Raw genomic sequence first — 21,928 nt, forward strand, 5'->3', positions numbered from 1 at the left:
GTAGAAGGCTGACATTTGGCAGGCCCATTCCTTACAGCCTACTTACAAAAGTTAAGCAGGTTTCATGTTGAAATTCTACACGTAACAGTCATAACGGTCATAACAGTCGACAACATCCGCCATGTTAAACTTTCTTATTCATGGCCCAATCTTCAAGAAATTTGGTAGGCGGCTTCCCTGTGCTAACCGAAACCAATGTACATACTTATTTCGGTGGTATGATGCCACTGTCGGCCGCCATATTGAACTTTCCAACGTCCTTTGTTACTTATGGGCCCATCTTCAAGAAATTTGGTACGCGGGTTCTCAACGCTAACTGAATCCTACTTACGTACATATATACATCCATAGCCTGCAGCTTGGTCGCCATGTGAGGCGGCGTTGGGTCCCCCATCCCAATGCCTCCAATGTTGTTGGCTGCCTGCCTATATAAGGCCGTCCGTCGCTCCAGTCTCCACATTCCCTTCCTTGCTTCGCCACGGGATTCACGTCTCCCTGCTGATAACTACAGCCTTTTTGTTTAATCCACGGCTTCTCCGCTGTTTTATTGTTCGTTTATTACGATTATAGTTATTGTGTAGGTATTTTAGACTTACTTTACATTGTTCAGGTACCCATTTCCTTTATCATTCCAACCGTACCCCCATTAACATGTCTATCGAGGTGATCACCATCGATCAAAGAACTGTCACTTACCGAGTGGTTTCCATGCCCGGAGATGGCACCTACCTTTTCCTTTCTCTGTGTTACATATTGCACGGCCATATCAGGCTCACTCTTGATATCCGGAGGAACATTGTGTCTTATGTATTGAATGACTGGGACAGGTTCAAGGTGTGGACTGATGACGGTACAGGAGATAATTAGACTACACAGGAGCACTAGAAGAGTGAAATGCTTAAGCCCTTCACCTAGGAATCTGCATGTGTGTTGATGGCTGCTGCTGAATTGTTCAGTTGTCGCTTTCAAGTGTACCGAAATAGCCAAACATTTTACAACTTTCGACAACCGCCAACGCCTCTTAAACATTTTAGATTCACAGGTGACGATTTCAGTAGTGGACACATTGATGTTTATGAATATTTCAACTCTCAAAAGCTGGATGCAAAGTTATCGATGAAACCGGTTGTATACTTACAACGCTTGACAGATGCCGAATGTCACTTCAACACAAGTCCTACAAATACTGTCGTAATTGAAACAAACCATGAAACTCAAACCGATTATGACAGCAGCAATCCAAGCTGTGAGATCTGAGACAAGATTACTGTTCACATGGCCGACTGTACGTTGCATGCTCAAGAGTAAGCTCAGCGCACAGCTTGGTCATATTACAACCGGAGGGCCGAACTCACAATGTGGTATACAAAGAGATCCTTAACAAATAATAATTGGTATATTTTCCCTCAGTTTAAAAAGGTTTACTTTTCTTCTTAATAAAAATTTTAAGGCAGTACTTCGCCGCTGCGAAGCGCGGGTATTTTGCTAGTCTATATAAATGTTTTGGATAGGAATACAAATAACAAGACAGTTAAGTTTGCAGATGATATCAAGCTAAGTGGATTGGCAGATAATGCAGAATGTTAAAACTGTATAAAGAGTCATCGCCTTCAGTCTTTCCTCATAATTCATCGCCTTCAGTCCTAGAATCAACTTCATTGCTCTTCTCTGGATTTTCTTGTAATATGCAAATAAAAAAAATAAACTACACACAGGACTCCAGATGAGGCCTCACCAGTGTGTTTTAAAGCTTGAGTATAACGTCCTTGGACTTGCACTCCACACATCAAGGCGCTATATAACCTGACATTCTGTTAGCCTTCTTAATGGTGTCTGAGAACTGACAAGAAGTTGATAGTGTCGACTCCTCCTTGACTCCTAAGTCCTTCTCATACAAATTTCAGACCTCCCATTATGCATTCATACCTCAGATTTTGACTTTCTATGTGTAACACTTTACATTTACTGACATTAAAGTCACCCCTAACTTGTATGCTGTCAAGTCCCTCCGTGATTACAAAATGGATTCGAGATTATCTGCCTTTGCAGCTAATTTGGTATCATCTGCAAACCAGTCCAGCTTTTTATTTTATTTTTATCCTGACCATTTTAAAAGAGCAGTGGTCCACTGAGGGACACCACTTTAAACCTCTCCTAACTCTGAAAACGTTCCTCTCCCCATAACCCTTTTCTTCCTGTGTTTGAGATATCTTTGTACCTACAGTTGTGCTTGAAAGTTTGTGAACCCTTTAGAATTTTCTATATTTCTCCATAAATATGACCTAAAACATCATAAGATTTTCACTCAAGTCCTAAAAGTAGATAAAGAGAAACCAGTTAAGCAAATGAGACAAAAATATTATACTTGGTCATTTATTTATTGAGGAAAATGATTAAATATTACATATTTGTGAGTGGCAAAAGTCTGTGAACCTTTGCTTTCAGTATCTGCTGTGACCCCCAATAACTTCAACTAAACGTTTCCGGTAATTTCTGATCATTCCTGCACACTGGCTTGGAAGAGTTTTCACCCATTCCTCCGTACAGAACAGCTATAACTCTGGGATGTTGGTGGGTTTCCTCACATGAACTGCTCGCTTCAGGTCCTTCCACAACATTTCGATTGGATTAAGGTCAGGACTTTGACTTGGCCATTCCAAAACATTCACTTTATTCTTCTTTAACCATTCTTTGGTAGAACGACTTGTGTGCTTAGGGTCGTTGTCTTGCTGCATGACCCACCTTCTCTTCAGACTCAGTTCATGGACAGATGTCCTGACAGTTTCCTTTAGAATTCTCTGATATAATTCAGAATTCATTGTTCCATCAATAAAGGCAAGCCATCCTGGCCCAGATGAAGCAAAACAGGCCCAAACCATGATACCACCACCACCATGTTTCACAGATGGGATAAGGTTCTTATGCTGGAATGCAGTGTTTTCCTTTCTCCAAACATAACACTTTTCATTTAAACCAAAAGTTCTATTTTGGTCTCATCCGTCCACAAAACATTCTTCCAATAGCCTTCTGGTTTGTCCACGTGATCTTTAGCAAACTGCAGACGAGCAGCAATGTTTTTTTTTGGAGAGCAGTGGCTTTCTCCTTGCAACCCTGTCATGCACACCATTGTTGTTGAGTGTTCTCCTGATGGTGGACTCATGAACATGAACATTAGCCAATGTGACAGAGGCCTTCAGTGGCTTAGAAGTTACCCTGGGGTCCTTTGTGACCTCACCGACTATTACACGTGTGCCTTTCTCTTGGAGTGATCTTTGTTGGTCGACCACTCCTGGGGAGGGTAACAATGGTCTTGAATTTCCTCCATTTGTACACAATCTGTCTGACTGTGGACTGGTGGAGTCCAAACTCTTTAGAGATGGTTTGGTAACCTTTTCCAGCCTGATGAGCATCAACAACTTTTTTTGTGAGGCCCTCAGAAATCTCCTTTGTTCGTGCCATGATACACTTCCACAAACGTGTGTTGTGAAGAGCAAACTTTGATAGATCCTGTTCTTGAAATAACACAGGGTGCCCACTCACCCCTGATTGGCATCCCATTGACTGAAAACACCTGACAAACTAACTACTCATCCATGAGGTTCCCATACTTTTGCCACTCACAAATATGTAATATTTAATCATTTTCCTTAATAAATAAATGACCAAGTATAATATTTTTGTCTCATTTGTTTAACTGGTTTCTCTTTATCTAGTTTTAGGACTTGAGTGAAAATCTGATGATGTTTTAGGTCATATTCATGCAGAAATATAGAAGATTCTAAAGGGTTCACAAACTTTCAAGCACAACTGTACCTGCACACTGTGCCCTGAACTTCCATTTCTTTTAGTTTGGTCACTTATCCCTCATGTGGCACCTGATCTAAAGCCTTCTGAAAGTCAAGAGATATCCTATCATGTCTCTTATCAGTCTTTTGTTGCTTCCTCATAGAACTCCATCAGTGAAACACAAGCTTCCTTGTGTTCCAAAAGCTCATGTTGTGGCCATGTGCTGCTCGATCTTTTCCTTAATAATTCCTACCATTAATTTACAATCGATACTCATTAAGCCCACTGGCCTGTAGATATTTGGATCAGCCTGATCCCCCTTTTATACAGCAGGATGTTCACTAGCTTCCAATCTTTAAGATTTTCCCAAGAGTGCCTATAGAATTTAAAAAATTATGTGCCAATGGTTTAATATTCACTCATGAACTTCCTTAAGGACTTGAGGATAAATGGCATCTGATCCTGGAGGTGTTAATGTTTCTCTGAAGTTTGCATGTTTGCCCTTGTCACCTTGTTTTTTTTTTCCCACAGTACTCCGGTTTTGTCCTGCAGCTTCCCAAAGAGTCCATATAATTGTCAATTCTAACTGCCCCTGTGTACGTGCATGTGTGTGTGTGCATTTTTAAGTGTGTGTGTGTGTGTTTGTCTGTACATTTGTGAGTGTGTGAGTGCCTGCGCATTTGTATGTGTGCGCGTGGCTACCTGTGCACGTTTTTCCATGTGAGTGTGTGCGCGTGCATGAGTGATTGTGTGTGCGGGTCTGTGCGCATGTGTATGTGTGTATTTCTGAGTATGTGTTCCAGTTCTGGCCTGACAGACCCTCCAGTTCCCAGGGCCCTGAATTGGACATAAGCCATATTGAAAATGGACGGATGGATGGATAAATAAGTTATTGCCTCTGTTCTTTGTCATGATGTTTATGCATCGAAAAAGCACAATTAACTGTGAAATAATTTAAACACAAGCCCTATTGTTGTAATTTAATCTTCTTGGCGTTAATTTGTATTCACGGAGCTCTTCTAAGCAAAACTAGGCATATTGGTATTCATAGAAACTTCATCTTCGGTCTCTTAGCCCAAGCACAAATGTAAGAATATTAATAAATCGTATAATTTCATTATAAAAACATACTTTGTGTTTCTTTTTAATAGAAAGTAAAACAAAGGCAGGCTTTTCAGAGAATTATGAAGGCGCGAAGCGGCTTAAGCGCTGCGGATCCTCATCTTCTTCTTCACCGAAGTAAACAAACAGGTAAATTGTTGATTTGGAAGCTGGCACGGCAGGTAATCTGGGCAGATGGGAGCGCCATCAATGGCTTCAAGCCCACTGCTCCATCCCACAGGGCACGGCTTGTGCTCAGGCCTTTTGTCTTCACTTGACCACATTCACCTTTGCATATGCATATGAAGGGGAAACCGGAGCATTTTCATTCAGATTATCCTAATACTATTAAGAGATTATTATTTTTTTAATTTGCATGTTGGAATGTTTTACCCAAATGAGATTACTTACAACTTGACTGGTTTAATAGTGCGCCTCCACTGAAAACCTTTTTCAATTAAAGCTTAAATCTCATCTAGGCTAATTTTATACCTAACTGGTTTAAAATAAAAGCGGAATGACACCCTGAGAATTTCCTCTGGGTGGCGGAGATAACGCGCTTTGTCGTCTTCCTTCTTTACCTGCGAGTGGGCGAACAAAGCCGTCGGACGCCTCCTGGCGGAGATTCCCCACTGACAAGCTAACGTGACGCAGAGCCGCTCTGCGCTTCGCTCTTTAAATGGCCGAGTGGCTGCTGTGAACTCCTGGCGACCGGCAGCTCCTTCGTCGCTATGCTCTCCGCTGGCTTCTCCGGCTGTAACGACCGAAAAAGCACCTTCACTATCGAGAGCATTCTAGGACTCGACAGGGCGACAGATGAATGCCCCTCAGCAGGCAAGCAGCACAGGGCACGGACGGGTACGTATAGGACACGCGGGGCGTCTCTGAACTGCGTGTGACTCCCGCTTGTCATTTAGTCAGACTCACTGTGTCACGCACCGGTGTGTAGAAGGGTTCTGTTTATCTCAGTCTTCAGAGTGCATTTCAGACTTGCATGCCTCTCGATCCTTATGTCATATAGCGTCTTTTCTTGGTCAGTCTATTTAAAATCATCCCTTCCACACCTGCTCTTCTCAGTCGTTGGAGTCTAGCTCTGTGTCCATGTAGTTCTTTCGTGTTTTCTCAGGTCTTCCTAGCGCCTTTTCTTTTTTATGTTTCTGCTCCGTTTTTTTTCTCTCGGATAGCCTTTTCCGCATCTTTCTCCATCAAGTCCTTAGCGCTTCTCTTTCCTTTATGCCAGCTTTACTTCTCCTAATTTTGAATGCAGTGCCCTCCTATATCTGTTAATGTTGATTTAACGCAGCCTCCGATCTTAGAGGTGTCCAGCCATCCATCTGTAAACCGTTTATTCTGGTCAGGGCCACTTGGGTCGGATCGGTAGTGCTGGCAAGACGGGACTAACCCTGGACCCGGGGGGCGCCAGTTCATCGCTAGGAATAGTCACGCGTTTTTAATTGTAGATATCAAATACTGTATTCATTTCAGGGCTTATAGCTTTTTATATCTGCTGTATCTTTGTATTTTTGTGACACGTTTTCGTACTTCAAACCAATTTTTTTGTCTCTAAAAAGTGGACTTTTTTTTTCTTTCAGTTCTATTATTATTTCAAACGGAGCTCATTTGGGTGGTGGGTGTTATCGATTTTCCTAAAAGTCTTTATTATCTAAAAAATAGAATGTGATATGTTTAAAAAAAAAAAGTTCCAATATTACTTTGGTGTAGAGTTTCATTCCCTTTTCATTGCTTTCTGTCTCTGTCTTTCGCTACCTGTAAAATACGTTTAACTGGTATTATGGCCGCACATGTTGCCTCCCATAAAGAGTCTTTAATAATAATAACTCTTTACATTTATATAGCACTTTTCTCACTACTCAAAGTGCTTTGCAAGCTCCACGCACGGAGGACTCCGGACTTGAACCCATGTTCTCCATACTGTGAAGCATCAGTGCTACCACTGTGCCACCTTACTCTAATCCAGTGTTTAAGGCTTTTCCCTTTTGTTGCTGTTGTTCTTCTTCTTCTTCTTTTCCCACTTCTATGTGAGATCAATCTGCTTGATCAACCTTCTTCCATCAGCTCAGTCCTGCACCTCCTTCCCAATCAAGTCCTTTTCCTTGACATCTTCTTTGACTTTATCCATCCATCCATCTCCGCTTTGGCCTTCCTCACTTTCTCGTCCCCTGGACTCCCATTCCCATCACTCTTTTGCCCACATATTCATTGTCTCTCCTCATCACATGTCCATACCACTTCAGTCTACCTAATTCTTGACTTAGTTTGGCTTTTGATAGAAGGCAGCCCTTTGCTTTTTTTCCATATCATTTAAGTGACCCCGCATTCCCAGATCATGTGCTCTGTTGTTTCTTTCTGACTGCACTCAGCACTTGAGCAGAGAGAACTTCTTGTTGCATTCCTTTTGCCAGTCTTTCGTTTGTGTGCAGAATGTTATGATAAGTCCACCATACTGCCTCTATCAGGTTCCCTGGGATGCCTTATTTGGTTATTGTTTTCCAAAGTTCCTCAGATCTTTGGAGTGTATTTTTTTTATACAAGCTGATTATATACATATAAAAATATATTTATATTTGCCAACTGGCGAATAAACCACAAGCGTTACCTTGGCAACCATCCAGATAATCAAATTGCGATTCAAACCTATGAATATATATATAAAAAAAATAATAATAAAAAAATGTGTATATATATATATATATCCATCCATCCATCCTCTTCTGCTTATCCGAGGTCGGGTCACGGGGGCAGCAGCTTAAGCAGAGAGGCCCAGACTTCCCTCTCCCCGGCCACTTCTTCCAGCTCTTCCGAGGGAATCTCGAGTCGTTCCCAGGCCAGCCGGGAGACATAGTCCCTCCAGCATGTCCTGGGTCTTCCCTGGGGGCTCCTCTCGGTTGGACGTGCCCAGAACACCTCACCAGGGAGGCGTCCAGGAGGCATCCTGATCAGATGCCCGAGCCACCTCATCTGACTCTCGATGCGGAGGAGCAGCGGCTCTACTCTGAGCCCCTCCCGGATGACTGAGCTTCTCACCCTATCTTTAAGGGAAAGCTCAGACACCCTGCAGAGGAAACTCATGTCAGCCGCTTTTATTCGCGATCTCGTTCTTTCGGTCACTACCCATAGCTCATGACCATAGGTGAGGGTAGGAACGTAGATCGACTGGTAAATTGAGAGCTTTGCCTTACGGCTCAGCTCCTTTTTCACCACGACAGACCGATGCAGAGCCCACATTACTATGGATGCTGCACCGATCCGCCTGTCGAACTCACGCTCCATTCTTCCCTTACTCGTGAACAAGACCCCGAGATACTTGAACTCCTCCACTTGGGGCAGGATCTCTCCCCCAACCCTGAGAGGGCACTCCACCCTTTTCCGGCTGAGGACCATGCTCTTGGATTTGGAGGTGCTGATTCTCATCCCAGCCGCTTCACACTCAGCTGCGAACCGATCCAGAGAGAGCTGAAGATCACGGCCTGATGAAGCAAACAGGACAACATCATCTGCAAAAAGCAGTGACCCAATACTGAGTCCACCAAACCGGACCCCTTCAACACCCTGGCTGTGCCTAGAAATTCTGAAACCCCTCCTCGAACCGCCACCTTATCGTCCCAATGATCCTAGGAACTCTGTTGTAGGGCCACTCAAGGCAAACTGGTCCTAGGTGAGGGATGAGACAAAGAGCGGTTCAAGAAAACCTCATATATACATGTCGTCTGTTCGCACACTTCTCGATGGTCCGGGATTTTTCACATAGTTAGATCTGGACCACCATATACGTTTAAGACGTGAAAATCAATTTGATTTATTCACAGACACCATGCTAAAATTATATTTTCTCGACGTTTTGAACGTCATGGAATCATAATATGAACTAAACTCGATGCCTAATTTTTGACCCTGTCCATTTATATGGAAGTAAAACCAGCAGCAAGACTGCTTTATTATTTTACTGTTGTTTCCAGCATATCTCCAAACAGTTCCGATACCTTTATAGATAGGCCTATGAGACAGAAGACGACACAGTTGTTGGTATAGTGACAAATCTCTTCGCCCATTTCTATAATTATTTCATCACGGCACACTTACGTACATACCCGGGGGGAGTGGCCATCGGAAACACCGGATATTTCCCGACGGGCTGCTCCTGCTGGAGCTTCGGTGCACACATTTTGAAATTCCCAGAAATACCTGGAGGAGGATAGGAGAGGTTGGTAGCATGCGCTGACAACTCGCCCCCCAGGTTTTCCCTGCAAGTTGCATTTACTAAATCCGTAAAAAGACTTCCCCAACCAAAGTAGTACAAACCCTCTTTGCGCGCAGGTATCCATTGTAGGGGAAAAGGAGGCGACCTCTTCCCAAATGGTATAACTCCGTGCGCGCCAGCCGGCCGCACGCCATTTCACCGCGCGTGCATGTAAAGTAATACGAAAATATTTGAAGGGGAGTCCCGCAGTATCCGCAGACATCGTAAGAACGAGCAGCTTCTACCTGACGTTTGAACCCACGACTGTACAGTTATGGGGCACCACTGCCAAGCACTTCGTCACTGGGCGGTTATAACTTTACTGTCTTATTTGTTTTCGGTAATCGCTTGCTTTTTCTGCGCATGAGCGGTTTTTTTACCAATTATTACATCACCCGTTCTCGAGCCGACTTAACACACTTAACACACAGTGGAGTAGAAGGTAGAGAGGGTCCAGAGTTGGTCCATGCCTTGTACAGGAGTAGGCTCCTGGTCTCTAGTGCCACTCTGTGTGAATACTGAGAGAACACAGACAGCCATTTGAGAATTGATAGATAGATAGATAGATAGATAGATAGATAGATAGATAGATAGATAGATAGATAGATAGATAGATAGATAGATAGATAGATAGATATTTTATTAATCCCAAGGGGAAATTCACATAATCCAGCAGCAGTATACTGATACAAACCAAGCAAAAAAAAAAAAAAGCCAAGGTCAGTATCATGCCGTTGTATTTCAGTACTCTATTGATATCAGGGACTACATGGCCTCTTACGTCTTGATGCCAGTAAGTATGTGGTGTCTTTTCTTATTCTTTCCAGAGGCTGGGCATTTTCTTTAATATACCAGCACTGCCTGGTCTGATTATTAATATCTGGTCAGTCTCTTGTATTGTAGAGCTAACACCTGGCTACTCTCATATTTTTTGTCCATTTTTCTTATAATGCCTACACCTACATCATTTGCTTGTTTTTCATGCCATCGTGTGCCCAATCTCTGATTTTCTTGATACAAAGAACTGCCACGCTCTCCTTTCTTGTTATCCGTACCTTTCTCTCATTTTTTTTTTCCTAATGCCAGTACCTTTCTAGTCTTTAACTTCCTGATGCCAGTTTGTGCTTGATGCCAGAATCTTTTCAATGTCGTTTTTCTTGATGCCTTTTCACTATTTTAATATTCCTTCCCATTATATGCCTTGTCTCTTATGTCACAATGCCAGCACCTGCAAAGACTTTAGCTTTCATTGTTTCATTTTCCGCCTTGTGTCAGAATGTTTCTTGTTTCCAGTCTCCATCCAGTTGCTTCTCTTCTAATACCAGTGCCTGTTTTGTTTGTATTCTTTCAATGCCAGTACTTGTCAATTCTTTCATTTTTTATTTTTCCTGATGCCAGTCCTGATTGTCTCCTCATTATGTGTTTCTTCTTCTTTTAGGGGCAGATGTGCCACTGCAGGAGGACATTGCTTCTCTCACATTTGCAGTGCCCAAAAGCCAGATGGCTGAAGACAAGTGCTCTCTGGGTGAGCCGCAGGCTTCAGAGTCCTTCAAGCGGGCACTCAACTGGTACATTGGACGCCGTCCACGTACCGCCTTTAGCGTTGCTCAGGTACACAATTGATCCACAGGTACAAGGCAAGTGTTGCCAGGGTCACAGTATATTAGAAGTACTGTGAAGCTGTGATAAAGATGAGGTTATGTTATATGGACTGACTGTGGATTCCTCTACCTTAACGTTACATAACAGCAGGGTTTTAAGAATTAGGCTCATTACATTTGGGTATGAAGTTTGAATGGAGTACAGCATGGTGTCCCAGTAGTTGACAAACAGTGAAGCCTCACAGATCCAATGTCCTGGGTTTGAATTCAAGACCATTAGCCATCTGACTGGTTTGCATGTTTTTTCCATGTGTGGCTCCCACATCCTCAAGCCAATGCATCTAAATCAGGGGATGTCGAACTCCAGGCCTGGAGGGCCGCAGTTGCTGCAGGTTTTCATTCTAACCGTCTTCTTAATTAGTGACCACTTTTTGATGCTAATTAACTTCTTTAGCCTTAGCTTTAATTAGTTTGACTCAGGCCCTTTAGTTGTTTTTTCCTTAATTAGCGACCGGACAGTAATGAGACATAAAGCAAGCAGGACATGACCAGCTCACCTGTACTCATCGAACAAAATCTGAAAATAAAGATGAAGGTTGATCCCTCAGGTTACCAAAACATTTTAGGAGTTCTTAGATAAAAAACAGAATATCAACAGTTTTGAAAATGTCTGCTGTGGCAAAAAGAGAGCAGCAAGAAGCCATGGAATTGACTAACGGGTTTAATTACCAGCAAGAATCGGCTTCTCATTAAGGAACTGGTTGGAGTTTGAAGCCCCAATTTAGCTGGTCATCTGTTGGCTCGTTTCATTTCTGTGTGGCTGTCATTTAATGAAGAAAAGAATCAATTCAGAAGACTTAATCCTTAAAAACAGGACTATTAAAATAGAGAGAAAAGAAGTTAATTAGCAATGAAAACTGGACACTGATTAGGAAAAGGGTCAGAAAGAAAACCTGCAGCCACTGCGGCCCACCAGGCCTGGAGTTTGACACCCGTGCTCTAAATTAACTGGCGATTTTGCATTGCCAAGTGTGCGCGCGTGTGTGTGTGTGTGTGTGTGTGTGTGACCATGCCCTGCGGCACTGATTTTTGCCTTGCCAGACATACCCCAACTTCTTTGCCCCTTAATTGGACCGAATGAAGGATGCATAAGTGGAATGAGCCAGCAGCTTGAATAGTTGTGAGGAATGGTAGGAGCCAATTTGACAGAATTAACACATTTGTGCAACTGCCAAAAGAAAATGGAAATATTTACTTAATTGTGTAGAGTTAAGAATCATTATCAGTGTGATTTAAACTGCTTTAGTCAGTGGCACCGATAAAACTGAATGGACAGTCAGGTGCAGGGAGAACATCCCTGTGTGATTGAGCTCATTGTGACCATTATCCATCCAGCTATATCCTAACTACAGGGTCACGGGGTCTGCTGCAGCCAATCCCAGGCGCAAAGCAGGAAACAAACACCGGGCAGGGCGCCAGCCCACCGCAGGGCACACACATCCACACATTAGGGTCAATTTAGGATCGCCAATGCACCTAACCTGCAAGTCTTTGGACTGCGGGAGGAAACCCACACAGACACGGGGAGAACATGCAAACTCCACGCAGGGAGAACCCGGGAAGCGAACCCAAGTCTCCTAACGGCGAGGCGGCAGCGCTACCCACCGTGCCGCCATGACCATTATTGATTTGTGAATTTGTATGGACAAACCCACAATTTCATCATATAGATGATGATAAACATCTGATACAAGTTTAGACATCATTTTATTTTGAGTTTATCACTCCAGACATTTGGAGCTCATTCCACCGTACAGATGTTCCATCTCAGGGTCCCACATTTTAGGTGATTTGAGATTATGTAATGGTAGAGTCAAAAATTTCTCAAGATAATATAAGAAACGTCTAGCAGTTCAGCTGTGTCACAGCTTAGGCAAGCCTACCATCTTTTTTAAACCCAGACTTCCCCACTATCAGAAAACTGGCCAAACAGGATCAGGAGATGGGCATAGTCAAAAGATGTCCGTCTGTCTCTCACGTGGTTATTCACAAACAAATGGGAATAGGACCGTGATCTTGGTTTTAATCAAAAGCTTAGGACTTGATATAATCTGGAAATGAATACAAATTTTAGGTAGGAGGAACCTGGTGAGAAGAAAAGTTTATTGTAATTAAAACACGGTCCCCATAAGCCCATCTAATTGATAAACCCCCCAGGACACAGCATATGGGTGTTCAGAATTCGTAAGTAAGCGTACGTTCTTTGCATTTTATTTTAGGACCGTAGGTCAGCGTGTTTCACTATTAAGAATGAAAAAGACAAAAGACACACAATGTTAATATGGCAAAGACTGCCACATGAAAAGATTTAATGATTGACATGGCAAGATCTTCTCATAAACCCATGCTGGTTGTGACTTAGCATATCTTTCATAAAGTTTGTGAAGGGCGCCATGCGGGGACTGGCATCCCGGCCGGAGCTGTGCTGGGATCCGGAATGCCAATGATGTTGAAGGACAGAGGAAGGCAGCTTGCTTAGGGCATTGTCTCCCCCGAGGAGTTAGATAGCAGCCACCCTGGGTTAGGGCACCACTTGTTAGTCTATAATTAACAGATCCAATTTGTCTGCCTTCTTAAAGAATGGAGTCACATTTGCAACTTTCTAGTCCTCAGGTAGTTCTCCATAATGAAGTGACTGCTCCAATGTGACTAATAAGGGTTTATAGATGATGTTTCTTATTTCTTTCAACACATCTGTTAAAATCCTGTCAGGTCCAGAGGTTTTTATTAGTCTTTAATAGTTATGTCCGCACCAGAACAATTTAGAGTTAATAATTTACCTATCCCGCACGTGCTTGAGATGCAGAAGTAAAACCGGAAAAGCCCCCTTGAAAAACCCATGCAGACACAGGGAATACCAAATACTCCAAATACTGTAAATAGTGTCTAGGCTAGGATCCTGAAGTTGTGAGTCACAAGTGGTAACCCCTGTGATCAGCGGCGGTTTTTGATATGGGCCGTTGCCCAGGGCGGCATCGTGGTGGGAGCGGCATCTTGGGCATTGGCAAAAAAATTTTTTGTTTTTTTGCGCGCGCCCATGCTGCCCCGACATCATGCCAGTGCATTTTTGGGATTGCATGGGCACTGTTTGCTATTGCCCATTTACGGGGAGTAAGGGCGCCCTCCATTTGAGAGGTGCGCCTGCTGCTTGCCACACAGGGAGGAGAGGGGCGGCGGGGGATTCTCTGGCTGGCGCGGCCTCTAATAACCAGCTCACAAAATAAAACAAAATAAAAACAAACAACCACAAAAGCACCAGACATTATGATATCCTTCTATATAAAAGCAGTCGGGATTGTCCTTCCGTCGCTGGCGCGGAGTTTCACACACGCCCCGTCTATTTTGCAAAGCACGATGGGATTTGTAGTTTCGTTTTTGCAGGTAACAGATGATTTTCTACTCTGTGCGATATCTTCTTCTTCTTTCTTACTATATAAAAGCGGTCGGGATTGTCCTTCTGTCCCGTGAGTGGAAAGCGTAGCGGTATTCTGCTTATCACAGACTTACTGCTTGCAGCTTGCGGTACGAAGCGACATGATCTGAGCAGAGTTCTGGTGCTCCCATCGTTCCCTTGCTTTTGTGCGCGATGCGCTGGAAAAATAGACAAAATTATGTCTCTGGAAATAATTAATTTTGATGGAGTACAAATGCCTCACTACGTAGTAAATATCAGGGGGGTTCAAAAGGGCGACGTCAATATAGAAAAAAAGTTTCAATTTCATCACAAAAATAGCAGAAACTATGAGTATTAAAGTAATACCGCTCAAATGCAATATAACCAAATGAATGAGTTTGTATAAAATATCAAATTGATCTACATATTGAATTGCCTTAAGAAGTGGTCGCCTTAAAAGTCGGGTCAGCCTAGTAGACTTATAATTTGCACCGATGTGTTTTCTAAATTCTGTCACATATGCGGGAAGTGAGCGCGAGGGCCCTCGGTGCGCCTGCTTGCTGCTGCTGCTGCTCTGCTGAAGTCTCACACACAACCTGTCGAAAAGGGAGGAGGGCAGGGGGCTTCCAAATAACGCACATTTCATTCATAATATTCTCAATCCAAGCCCATTATGTCACAATTAATTTTTCCTGGGTTGTGCGAAATCGCAGAAATCGTTAGATGGGCGCTCCTTGCGCGAGCAGCATAGAGAAGAGTACAGGAAGCTGACGCCAGCTCAATGTGTGTGCTCTCCCTATTCTTTATCACAGGTTAGTAAATTCGCCATAATTGAAGGGCACATGGCTTTAAAACGGTAACATATCGTCAATGAGGTTTTGAACATGTTGATAAAGTGATTTGAGTTAGTAAGAGTTTGTTTGTATGAATATATATGTTTGCGTGCTAACTTACTAACGCAAATGACTCGCGTAACGGAGAGTGGTGGGCGGGGAAAGTTAACCCGAAATAATAAACAGACTGCAGCTCTGAGAGACAAGGTTTATGTAGTTGTTAGTGACCCGGTGAACTGACGACTGGAGATGGTACTAAAGTGAAAATTCTTTACACTATAACAAAATATTTTGGTGCTGTATAAATGTAAAATTTGATTTTGTCTCTGTTAGACATTACATTTCCGATAGTTTGTTTTATTGCACTGATTTTAGTGTTCAGTGTTTATTAGAACGCTGGGGGGTGTGGGGTGGGGGAGCGCAGGGGGCGTTGGGGGGCAGCGCCAGAGGGGGTGTTCGCCCAGGGCACCAAACAGGCTAGGACCGCCCCTGTCTGTGATACCATGCCTCTCTCAATCAAAATGCCCGCTGTCATAAATACGAGCAAAGGTAATGGCACCCCATCTACTATGCTAATCATAACTCCAGTGGAGCTCAAAACTTTAATATGGGGCCCAAACCCTTAAGCACTTCTTCATTGTGCCTCAAAGGGTGTGCATTTCATTAGAATCTTCCCTATTTTATTCTCTCAAGAGTGCATTGGACTAACTGCCGTTATTTTTTTTTTTTGCGCAGATCGAAGTCCTGGAAAGCGTATTTCGTGTGAACTCCTATCCTGGCATTGACGTTAGAGAGGAGCTCGCTCAGAAACTGGAGTTGGACGAGGACAGGATTCAAGTAAGCTGCATTCATTGACCACCAGAGTCTAAATGTTTCAAAGTTAAAATAGAATGCTTGAGTCTTGAATCTGTGCGTGAAAGAAGAACTGTTGGACAAAATAAGTTCATTTTTCAATGATGGCAGTCAAGGGTTTTCTCCATAACAGAATAGATAAACTATATAACTGAACCGGTCTCAATATGCTGGACATTGACAATGAAAAAACACCAAAATGGTTTACTATTCAGAAACTTTGTCTTTGACAAGCGTTCTACCAAAATGGCACATTTAAGACTTTATTTAAGAAAAAGGTGACAGCTGAATTAAACAGGAGAGACACTCAGTTAGCACATTTAAACATGATAAGCCAGTTAGTCACTCATTTGCTGTTACACATCTGACCTGTGACTACCAACTCTGTGCTACTTCTGTAGTTGTATCATAGACAAAGAAGGAGAGGAAAAGGGCAAACAGCCTCCCCCTTTGTCTATGCCATCCTCCTCCACCATAGTCTAAGTACACCTCATTCTTTTCAATAACTCACGTCATAGCTATTTGAGGTCATTATAGCCATTTATAATAGTGAGACAAACAAACCAGGTTTCGAGGCCGGTGTGTTAATAAATGCTGCCTGCATAAGGCAACACACATAATTCCTGTGGTACAGTACATCCATAGGACAATGGACAACATCCATCCATCCATTATCCAACCCGCTATATCCTAACTACAGGGTCACACGGGTCTGCTGGAGCCAATCTTAGCCAACACAGGGCGCAAGGCAGGAAACAAACCCCGGGCAGGGCGCCAGCCCACCGCAGACAATGGACAACATGATACACATTTTTGAAAACAAAGTGAAAAAAGAAAAAAGCTAGCATACAAACTAGGCATTAAAAACAACACAGATGTAAAAAAAAAAAAAAACAAAACACTCTTTCTGTCTGACCCAAATACAAAGGGAAGTCAATAATTAGACGTACTTTTGTTATCATTTTGTTTGGATTGACTGTACAGCTTTTCTCACATGCATATGAACACATGGTGCAGTGGTAAGGTTTTGACCGTGATCAGTAAACATGGCCTTTCCACTCTGCGTTTGCACCAAAGAGGAGCAACAAGCTGAGATCTGCTTTTATGGGCTGAAGGTGTATTTGCAGTCTCATTCTTTTGGTCATTACCCACAGCACATGATGATAGATAGATAGATAGATATTTGTAGTATAGTAGGCAGGATAAGATAGATAGATAGATAGATATGAAAAGCACTATATAATATACATATATAGATAGATTTTAGTATAGTAGGCAGGATAGATAGATAGATAGATAGATAGATAGATAGATAGATAGATAGATAGATAGATAGATAGATAGATATTAATCCCAAGGGGATGTACATCAACAGGTAGGCAGACAATTTTTCTTCAGACTCAGCTCTTGCTACGCCATCATGGACCAGTACAGTGCCTGTAGGACAATTATCGGTGCTCCAATCCGTTTCTCGACCTCAGGTTCCCTTCTTCTATCATTCGTGAACAGCATCCTTAAATGCCTTAACTCTTCCACTAAGGCCAGTTGTCCCCTCTTCATCTGGAGAGAGAAATCCACTTTTTTTTCAGAAGAGAACCATGACCTCATACTTGGAGGTGTTGATTCTCATCCTGGCCGCTTCACACTCAGTAGCAAATCACTCAAGGGCTTCACGAAAGTCACAGTCAGATGAGGCAAAGCAGATGGCATAATATGTATGAAGCAACAATGCAACCCTTAGCCTCCCCAACTGAGCTTCCCATTTTCACCGCGTCTTGATATTCTGTCCATAAAAAACACCAACAGGAGTGGTGAAAGGACACAGCCTTGACAGAGACTGACATCCACAGTGAACGAATTCAACTTTTTCTAAACCTTTTCACATTCAATGGCACATTCCATCCATCCATCCATTAGCCAACCTGCTATATCCTAATTACAGGGTCACGGGGGTATGCAGGAGCCAATCCCAGCCAACACAGGGCACAAGGCAGAAAACAAAACCCGGGCAGGACGCCAGCCCACCGCAGGGCACACACACACCAAGCACACATTAGGGACAATTTTGGATCGCCAATGCACCTGAACTGCATGTCTTTGGACTGTGGGAGGAAACCCACGCAGACACGGGGAGAACACGTGAGAACATGCAAACTCCACGCAGCGAGGATGGCACATTGTAAAAGATTATTCAAAAAGAATGGCCAAGAAGATGCTCATCTGCAGTACATTAATTCTAATAATCATTTATCTTTCTTTTCAGATTTGGTTCCAGAACCGCCGGGCAAAGCTTAAACGGTCACACAGAGAGTCTCAGTTTCTAATAGTGAAGAAAGTGTTCACAAACCTGCAGGAACAGTCTGGACGCTAGAGGAACGGCTTCAGGACTGATGTGTGTGTCTCTAAGACACTTTGTATATAGGAGTGTGCCCTCATGTGACTGACCATTTATTCCCTTGTGTGCTAAAGTGTTTCATGATGTATATATATATTTTTTGTATATAAATATTTTTACAGATTTCAAACATATTGTATTGATGTGTTCTGGTTCATCAGGTTTGGGGCCTATGGGTGAAATAATCTATTTAAACATCATTAACTATCCTGTTTGATTTTCAGCTCTTGATATGAAAGCCTTCTGTGTGAAGTTGGCACTTTCTGTCTCAACATGGTCTTAGGCTGCTTGGCCTAGTCTCAGAAGGACTTATGGGTAAGTTCTACTCACAACCTTGACCGAGGTGATGTTGGCACATAGAATGAGCGGATGGAGCTTCATTACTGTTGGAATAAGGAGATGGGAACAGAATGTAAAAAGGGCAGTCAGTACAAAACATGAAAGAGTGAGGATCAGGAGAAAGAATGGAATCAAAGGGCAAAGCAAAGGTCAAAACCAAAAATCAAAAAAGAGAAATGTAAAAAATTGTAAACCAAAAATCAAAGTCAGAAGACAGAGCTTTGTTTCAAATATCACTAATCAAAATTTCAAAATAAGTAGTGGTCTTTCTTTGTTCGAATCTTGGACACTCGTGACTATTTTAGGGTGAACACTAATGGCGTCACAAGCGACGTGACCCCGGTGCATCATGGGAAATCCCCATGGAAACAGACAACACAAAACCTATCAAAACAGCAACACCATTGCCAAAGCAAAATGGCATTAGAGAAGACAGCAAAACATGTTCAATCTGGAAACCGATGCTCTAAACAAAATTTCTGATTACAGAATTGGAATCCTTGGATGTTAAAACCCGCAAAACGATATCAAGATGAGTTTTCCAGCTTCAGGGCAAACCCAAAATACATTTTAAAAAAGCCCAAATCGTAAATCGTAACAAGTTTAAAGAGCGTGAGGCCTCCAAAATACAGTAATCCCTCCTCGATCGCTGGGGGGTCTGGATAGGTGAAAATCCGCGAAGTAGAAACCATATGTTTGTGTGGTTATTTTTATATATTTTAAGCCCTTATAAACTCTCCCACCCTGTTAACATTATTAGAGCCCTCTAGACATGAAATAACACCCTTTAGTCAAACGTTTAAACTGTGCTCCATGACAAGACAGAGATGACAGTTCTTTCTCACAATTAAAAGAATGCAAACATATCTTTAAAGGAGCGCCCGTCAGGAGCAGAGAATGTCAGAGAGAGCGCTCGCAAAGAAAAGCAAACAATCAAAAACTCAATACGTGCTTTTAAGTATACAAAAGCACCGCGATAAAGCGGCATTTTGTAGAGGAGCGTCCGTGTCCTCTGTGCAAACAGCCCCTCTGCTCACACCCCCTCCGTCAGGCAGAGAGAGTGAGAAAGATAGAGAGAAGCAAACAAGCGCCACGCGGGAAGCATATCTTATAGCATTGAGGAGTTTTAGTTAATATGTAATACACGCTCTGATTGGGTAGCTTCTAAGCCATCCGCCAATAGCATCCCTTGTATGAAATCAACTGGGCAAACAAACTGAGGAAGCATGTAACCTAAATTAAAAGACCCATTGTCCGCAGAAATCCGCGAACCAGCGAAAAATCCGTGATATATATTTAGATGTGCTTACATTTAAAATCCGCGATAGAGTGAAGCCGTGAAAGTCGAAGCGCGATATGGCGAGGGATTACTGTAAACCCCAAAAGCAGGCTAGGACCCTCACTGATTGGCCCAAAAGAGGCTCACCCCAAATCAGCTACTACCTGCAAGCTTTGCTTGATAAAAACAGCGTCTTACGGGATTTTCACGAGCACAAATAACACCAGGAGATGGGAACATGGTGACAAAACTGAATACAGAAATCAAAGTGACAAAAAGTCAAAACCTGAAGTGCAGCCTGACTGTTAACATCACAAACGTTATTCAAGGGATACTGGAACCAGCTGTATAGTCTTACTTAACTCAGATGTAATGGGCCTGACCCCCAGTCACAAATTATCCTAACCAATAGGAACGCACAGAGCCCTGATGTACTGCTGAAACCTATCGACAGAAGAAATTGGTCATGTGATTATTGACCTTGGTCACATGACTTGTAGTGCGATGAAAACAAAAACCAGAAATGACAACACTGGCCTGCACAGCAACAAAAAGGAGAGCTGTCTTTAAAAGTTCAAACTACAAAAAGTGTCCCAAAATATCATGTAAAAATGCCACAAAAGGGACAAGAGCCATCAGTCTCTGGGTTGTAGAATCCCACAAAGAATCTTTATAAATGAAGATTTATTAATATAAATGAGAAAATAAGTCAAAAAGGATTTGCCTAAAAGACAATCTGCTTGACACGTGCCAATGCAATATCCAAGATCAGAATTCAGTAAAAACAACAAAAAATAACAATCCATGAAAAAAAGAAAAATCAAGAAGTAACAATACACATTATGAACTGCATGCCGCTCCACCGCTGGGTCTCACTTCTAACCGAGAATATAAAGCCAGAAGGACGACCCACCAGCTGTGATGTCAGAGTGGCCACACCTCTTGGAGCTCCACCCACAAAACACAAGAAACGCAAACAATATCATCTTAAACATTTGTCATTTCAGGCTGACACCATTGTCAGACAAAATAATTATTAGGCACAAAAATAACAAATGGAGCGCAGGAAAAGCACCAAGTGGACAAGGCCAATATCAAAATGTCAAGAAAGAGTCATAATAAGGACAAGATGTGAGAATGAAAAAGTCAGAAGAGAACACTAATGTGGAAGAGGGGAGACACTGTGGCCCTCACAAACATCTGTAATGTATGCATCTGTTCTTGTGCAGAAAACTAACACTACAAAGAAAGACTTCAAAACCCTGACTTCTGTATCCTTTGGATATTTTTATACAGCCTTTTACAGAGCAGAGTAGGACCTCCTACTCACTTCAGTGCTTTCATGGGTGTTGGGCAGGGTTGTGGGGTCCAGCAGCTATAGGGCATCTGTTGCTGAAGAGAGCTTCACTGATCTTGAGTTGGTCAACGATGCCGTGATTTTTCACAGTGTCAATGGAGGCTCTGATTGGGGTTCTCGAGATACTGAGCGAGGAGTCTGAGTGTCTGGGCTTGAGAGTGTCCTGGAAAAAAAATAAGATCCTCTTGGGCACGGCCATCAGCTGTGTGTCTGTCTGTCTGTCTGCGGACAGTGTGTCGACCTCGTTGAGAGGTTTACTTACCTCGGCAGCGGCATTCACGTCTCTGGTGACTCTTCCTATGAAGTCAGATGACGGAATTGGAAGAGCATGGGGGGTGTCATGAGGTCGTGGAGAAGGGGTGTATGGCGCTCCCAATATCTGTGCAAAAGGATGAAGTCTTTAGAGTCCTGTTGCTTCCTGTTTTGCCATATGGTTTCAAGACAAGGATGTTATCCAGTGACCTGAGGGAAAGACTGGACTCTTTCGGTAATGTGTCTCTTCAGAGAATTCTGGGGTACACATGTTGACTTTGTTTCAATCGAGCAGTTGCTCACGGAGTCCAGAATGAGGCACATTACCAAAGGAGTCCAGTCTTTGTCTCAGGTTACTGGATATTGACCATTGTGAAGGAGCATCAGTCAGTCAGAGCACTATGGCAATTGTTGAGGACCC

The 21,928-nt window shown here is 42.8% G+C and overlaps 1 protein-coding gene across 1 annotated transcript; it reads left to right on the forward strand.

Moving 5' to 3' along the window:
* Positions 1 to 5,492: 5,492 nt before the first annotated feature.
* Positions 5,493 to 18,345, forward strand: hesx1 (HESX homeobox 1). Its single transcript, XM_039771962.1, has 4 exons — positions 5,493 to 5,745; positions 10,584 to 10,756; positions 15,769 to 15,870; positions 18,149 to 18,345. The coding sequence occupies exons 1-4, from the start codon at positions 5,619 to 5,621 to the stop codon at positions 18,254 to 18,256; spliced, it is 510 nt and encodes a 169-aa protein (XP_039627896.1). The 5' UTR covers positions 5,493 to 5,618; the 3' UTR covers positions 18,257 to 18,345.
* Positions 18,346 to 21,928: the final 3,583 nt, after the last annotated feature.

Source organism: Polypterus senegalus, chromosome 12 (assembly GCF_016835505.1).
Source record: "Polypterus senegalus isolate Bchr_013 chromosome 12, ASM1683550v1, whole genome shotgun sequence".
Taxonomy (NCBI): domain Eukaryota; kingdom Metazoa; phylum Chordata; class Cladistia; order Polypteriformes; family Polypteridae; genus Polypterus; species Polypterus senegalus.

Coding starts and splice junctions, on each gene's coding strand:
- hesx1 (XM_039771962.1), top strand. CDS start 5,619: ATGCTCTCCGCTGGCTTCTCCGGCTGTAACGACCGAAAAAGCACCTTC. Junction 5,746..10,583: donor GCAGCACAGGGCACGGACGG/GTACGTATAGGA, acceptor TTCTTCTTTTAG/GGGCAGATGTGCCACTGCAG. Junction 15,871..18,148: donor TGGACGAGGACAGGATTCAA/GTAAGCTGCATT, acceptor CTTTCTTTTCAG/ATTTGGTTCCAGAACCGCCG.